This window comes from Pterocles gutturalis, unplaced genomic scaffold, assembly GCF_000699245.1.
Source record: "Pterocles gutturalis isolate BGI_N339 unplaced genomic scaffold, ASM69924v1 scaffold14281, whole genome shotgun sequence".
Classification (NCBI taxonomy): domain Eukaryota; kingdom Metazoa; phylum Chordata; class Aves; order Pterocliformes; family Pteroclidae; genus Pterocles; species Pterocles gutturalis.
In genome coordinates, this window is record NW_010105662.1 from 6,700 (window position 1) to 12,599 (window position 5,900).

The 5,900-nt window shown below is 43.9% G+C and overlaps 1 protein-coding gene across 2 annotated transcripts in view; it reads left to right on the top strand.

The window, feature by feature from the left end:
• Positions 1-2,292, top strand: part of FAM131B (family with sequence similarity 131, member B) — a 6,708-nt gene extending 4,416 nt beyond the window's left edge. The window contains exons 4-7 of one of the 2 annotated variants that reach the window (XM_010087490.1): positions 369-569; positions 893-1,036; positions 1,441-1,612; positions 1,706-2,292. In XM_010087490.1, the coding sequence (XP_010085792.1) occupies positions 369-569; positions 893-1,036; positions 1,441-1,612; positions 1,706-1,985 (797 nt within the window). In that variant the 3' untranslated portion in view covers positions 1,986-2,292. Of the gene's footprint in view, positions 1-368; positions 570-892; positions 1,037-1,440 lie in introns of both variants that reach the window. The other variant, XM_010087489.1, reaches the window with a different exon arrangement.
• Positions 2,293-5,900: the final 3,608 nt, after the last annotated feature.

A 5,900-nucleotide genomic window follows, 5' to 3' on the forward strand; every position in this document is an offset into this window, starting at 1 on the left:
CTGGCTTCTCAGCATGCACCCCAGCTCAGACATCTTCAATTGTTTCCCCTCAGACAGGCTTAGGTTTAACCCCATTTTCTGTTTATTAGTTTCCTAACTTGCAGGCTTCATCCTTCATGCCCAACTCTGTCCTAAACGGATTGTAGGCAAGGAAGGAATTGGTCTTTCATATCTGGGGTTTCCCTTTTTTCCGCTTCTGAGAGCCAGTCCAAGGAGAGATGGAGAAACTCTCCTGGAGTGTGATACAGTGAAAGGTGGGAGACACCCAACCCTAGGCCTGAACCTTGTCAGAAAAAGAGTGGAGAATGGCGGACAACCCTGGAGCTGTGTAATAGCCCCTCTTTGTTTTCTAATGTCTGGCCCCTTAGGGATATCTCGCAGCATGAAGGACCATGTCACAAAGCCAACAGCCATGGGCCAAGGCCGTGTGGCTCACATGATTGAATGGCAAGGCTGGGGCAAAGGTAACAGCCAGCAGCAGCAGCAGCACACGCATGAGAGAGCATGCAAAGACGCTGATGCCTACTCAGACCTGAGTGATGGTGAAAAGGAGGCCCGATTCCTTGCAGGTAGTGCTAACTTTTTGGCATGTGGATTGGATTGGTTGGTCACAGAGCAGAATCCCTGAGAGTAACAAAGTGCAGGAACCTGAAAAACACACTCAGGAGAGCCTGTGGGCGGTTCAGATGGCAGAAGGAGATGAGAGACTGTGGTTGGAGTATTGCCAATGGAATGCAAAGTGGAGAGGGTGAGGGCCAACTGTGGGTGATGGGTGTTGCTTGAGATAGGACAAGAGTGGGACAGTGTGACCAAGAAATGAGGTTAAAGAAGGTGGTGAGAAGTGGAGACTTACACACATCCCTGCTTCCCTTCCCTGTCTCCTTTGGCACAGGAGTGATGGAGCAATTTGCTATTTCTGAGGCAACTCTCATGGCCTGGTCCTCCATGGATGGTGAGGATGTGAGTGTAAACTCAAATCAGGAGAACCCAGTAGGCAACTACTCTGAGAACTATCAGGAGCTAATGGAGAGCCAAGGTGAGCTCCAGTACCTCTTGCTAATCTTGAAAAACTCCTTTCCTGCTCTTGTTGTCATGTTGCTCTCTAATTCTCTAGCCTCAATTTTTGGGATTGGGATCTAGCAGAGGCATCACTTATTTTTAGAGCTATCCAAGGATTCTAATCTTAATAGGGAGGCTCCAAGGCACAGTAGCTTTGCCTTTTTTGGCACAACTTTGGAAAGCTACCAGCTCTTGCAGACAATTGTGGATATAATCAAGTTAATCTGCCTTCCACCTGGAACTGCCTTTTCTTTTCACCCTCCTTCCCTCTAAAGGATTTATCTACCCTGTAGAGTACTGTGCCATGCTATTGATCTGAATGAGCCCGCTTGGCCTAGAAATGGTGTCTAACGATACGTTGTTTCCCTTCTTTACTTGCAGAGCATATGGCCCAGACACAGTATGACAGCTGGCCTCATTCCTATGTCTCACAGGGAATGTATTGCTTGGGTTCATCTGATGCCTGGGAGACCAGTGACCAGTCCCTCATTGCTTCCCCAGCAACTGGCTCCTACTTAGGCCAGAATTTTGATGAGTCCCAAACAAACCTTCAGGAAAGCATTCTGAGTCAGAGCAGCCTTCTCCAGCAGCAACAGCTGCAGCAACAGCGGCAGGAGCAGAACTTCATCCAGAGCACAGGGCTGGTCCATGTGTGGCCCCTGCAAACTGCTCAGGGTGGGGGTGGGGCTGAGTCCAGCATGTACATGGAGGACCACCATGAGGATGAAGGGAACCCACTGCTGGAGAAAGCTCCCCTCCTAAACAAGAAGCCCTCTCCAGAGGAGGATGATGCAGTGTGCCGGGACCTGGAATCACTGTCTCCTCGAGAGGAGATGGAACATGCTGCACTGAGCCGCAAAGTTTCAGATGTCACCTCCTCTGGGGTGCAGTCTTTTGATGAGGAAGAGGGAGAAACAAACAACTGATGCTTTCTGTGAAGTTCTCATCGCTACTGAACAAAGAGAGGGGTGACAAGGAATGAAATGACAGGGATTCTTCTCTCCAGCTCCCCATACTTCAGAGCAGACACACCTTCCATTCCCAACATTTAATTATTTTTTTAAACAAGAGGAAAATCTCAGTGACTGACACATGAAGACTTCTTCCCCTCCGCAATGGACACATATTTTTGATTTTCATTGCTCCAGGCAACACATGTGAAGTGCTTGGAGAGATCTGGATTTGTAAATCCTTTCTAATTTTTTTAAAATATAAAGTCTTGGCTGAGGATACAAACTCTTCTGGTACTGGGGATGTGGCTGATGAGACAGGCTTGGTATAGGGAGTGGCTATGTGGCTAGAATCCATCTTGTCAGAATGGATGTTGCTCTGTGGACATGGTCCCCTTTGATAGAATATATGAATATAAACTGGTTTAAAATGAAGATACGGCTTTACAAATATAGATTGCACTAGTATTTTGATTGGGGCTGATACAGAGGATAAGGCTGTATTTGATACAGACTGTACTAAGATGAAAGATTTGCTGTGTAACCAGATCCTCGATAGCACCTTGATACAAAATTGCACACTCGATGGATACAAACAGCACTCCATGGGCACAAGCTGTGCTGCAGTACACATGGTGTGGCTCTGTGGTCATGGCTTTGCTGTGACATGGAGGAATGGATGCAGATACAAATCTAGCCCTGCTCTCAGATATTAATGCTTTGGTCTTTATCTAATCTTTTATTTATTTGTTTCTCTCTTTGACATTTCTGCCTTCCCAGGAGCTGGCAAGAGTGCTGTGTCCTTTTGGCACTGGGCACTGGATGCCAGTGGAAAGGACATTTTCAGCTACAGAGACAGTCATAAAAAGCTGACTTACCGGGGGCTTGAGAACCTGTCCATCTTGGTGCTGCTGCTGTATCCTTCTGTCTTTTCCCTTGCCACTAGTATGGGGAGACCCAGAGAGTAGGCAGTAGATCCAGGAACAGTGTGTACAGCTATGAGATCACAGATACCCAGTTTACATTGGAGTTTTCAGTTTTTGCTTTTTTAAATCTTTTTATATTGTTGGTTAAGTGTTCCTAACAAAGCAGCTAATAGTGGGAAAGGCCTGTACTCCAGTCACCACTTAACAGAAATGCTCACCTTTCTGCCACTCCTTCTGCAGTGCCAAATGTGGCTGGAGGAAAAGGGGTGAGAGGAAGTTTTCTCCTCCTATTTCTTTCTTCTTCTTGCCTATATTTTCTTTTTTTGTTTTCCTACCCCCAAGCAATGTAAATAATGTTCAGTACTTAGTCTGTTTGTTTTTCCCTCCCATCTCTTTTTTTTTTTAGGAGTGGAGAAAGCTGATTTTAGAAGTTTTCCCTATTTGTATGGGTTCTATTTTTTTTTTGTTAAAATAATATGGTTCATTGACCAGGAGGAGTTCGGTTTCTTGCAATTCCTTGCCATGTTTCTGCAGAACTCCTTTTGGGAGAGGGGTTTTGGAAGGAAATTGACCAATGATCTCCTCTCAAGCTCCCACCAGAAAATAAACAGGAGCAAAAGCAAAAGGAAAAATTGTACAAGGCTATAAATTTTGCTGGAGGACTGAACAGAACCATCAGAAATTACCCAAGTGCTGAGTTTCAATTGCAATACCTCTTGCAAGGAAGCATCAGCAAAGCATAGGTTTAGATCAGATGCTAGATCCGATGAGCTAGAGAAAGGAATTTGCCTGGACACTGCCATACTGTCCTAGAGGCAACTCCTTCTCACTTACTCATATCTACTCTGTTTAATTCGTGATACATTTGTCTCTGCCTCCTCTTCAGGCTTGGTGTGTTTTTTGGATGACAGGAGAGTGATACATGCTCCTTTCCTGATTCAGGTTTAGTCCCAGCATATTTGCAGGGAAGAATGTCTGAGGAGAATAAAATGTGACTGAAGTAATATCATCAAGTGTAAGAGTTTAGGCAGCTCCCAGCAATCAAAGCAGATTATGTCCAGGAATTATGAAAAGTACGAATGGGACTCTCAGGTAGAACTTTACCCTATTCAGCTTTCTCCAACTTACACAGGCATGAAGAGGGTCTCCTATATGAACACCTCAGTCTTTCCAGCCAAGTCCAATTCAGTCAGATCTGTCTTCCCTCTCCATTGCACCTCTAAAGGAAAGACCTTTGGGATATTTAAGTAAGACTGGTAATTTGGTGTAGGTAGGATATAAAAGTTTTTGTGAACACCTTTTTTAACCTATTTGCTTGGGCTTGCTTACATCTCCCTAAGGAGGTAGCTCTTCTCCTGAATGACCTTTCAATATCTCTTTAAAGATGTTTACACATTCAGGTGCTAACCTCCCCCGGGCAGGAGGGCTTGATAAAGATGATCTTCTACAGTTCTTGCAGGGCCAGTGCTAGCTCCTTGTCCTGAACTGTTTTGGGTCTAGCCATGGAGCAGGGCCTAGGAAATCGCACTAGCCAGAACAGGGAGATGGGGCAAGTGCGAAGAGCATCTCAGCAGATGATAAATGAGTAAGTGTTAACCTTTTCTTATTCCTTCTTTAAAAAGCCATCAGGGAAACAAAAATGGTAGGGTACGTTCCTTTGTGGGAGAAGATTGGGGTGGCTTGTTGCTTTTTTCTCCAAACCGTTTTGTTCCCACGTGCCTCTCCAGGGCCAACCTGGATGTTTACAGTAACTTCTAGAGTAGCTTCTAATGATTCCTCTATGTTTACAGGATTGGGACAAGTGAGTCAACTTGTCTAGGGCTTCTTTTTCTTTTAATGTGGACATGTGGTACATTTGCTAAGGTGTCTGATTGATGTCTAAAAAATGTACTTTCTCCCTATGAAAGGTAGTGACAGGGAATTATCTACATGGGAAAAAGTGTGAAAAAACCCAACCTTATAGAAAATTCGATGGAGTTCAATAGGAAGAGAAAACCTTAACTGTAGCATTTTCTAACCTCTGTGGAATGGGATAGAGATTTATACCCTGGTGTATAATTCCATAATCTGATCTTTAGAAACCTGTAGATTGACTCTCATTCTCTGTGAATTCTGACTCGTTTGAACACTACTCTTCATAAAAACTTTCAAACTTACTAAATTCTAGAAAACTTTTTCATAAAGGTCTTGACTTTCTGTGAATAATAAAATTTCAGCCTTTTTCTGGAAAAAAAAAAAAAAAAGAAAAAGGCTATTTTCCATGACCTCTCCACAATCCAAATAAGAAATTTATCTACATTTGCCAGGAGCTTGACTGGAGAGAGCAGGTTTGCCCATCTACACTCGCTACCCAAGGGAGCAACCTGTGCTGAACTGGAAAGGCAATTTGAATCTCTTTGAAAATGGAAAATGGTTTGTATAACCTGACCTCTTCTTATGTAACAGGCCTGCTGCTTGTGTCTATCTAATACCAGAGAGAGGGACCTGGAACCTACTGTACCTTTCCCAGAAAAGCCGTTATTATATAGCTACACATATTCAAGCATATGGAAGGCACAGGTGTTCCATGAGCAAAATTTGGCCTGCAGTTTCTTTATCCTGGTGAAGAGGGATGAGTTGGTGAAAGTCCAGCCAAATACTCAGACCCCAGACTGGATTTGTGAGGCTGAAAATAAGAAGGAAAGGTAAGCTCAGTATCCCTGATCTACAATTACTAAGAAACTGAGCCCTGCTATTCATTTACACAAACCTTTTGTGAAGCAGAGCTGCGCTACAAAAAATTTTGGATTTTTTTGAAGCAGTGGAGGTAGAAGATTCCCATCTTTCCCCCTAAGCTGTTGTCTTCAACAGGAACTTGTTGAAATTACTGTGCTGAACATGAAGGAAGGCTTAAACGCAAGTGACCCTAATAAATTCTCTCTTGTTCCTTTTCCCATGATTGATCATACCTGATCAGTTACACTCT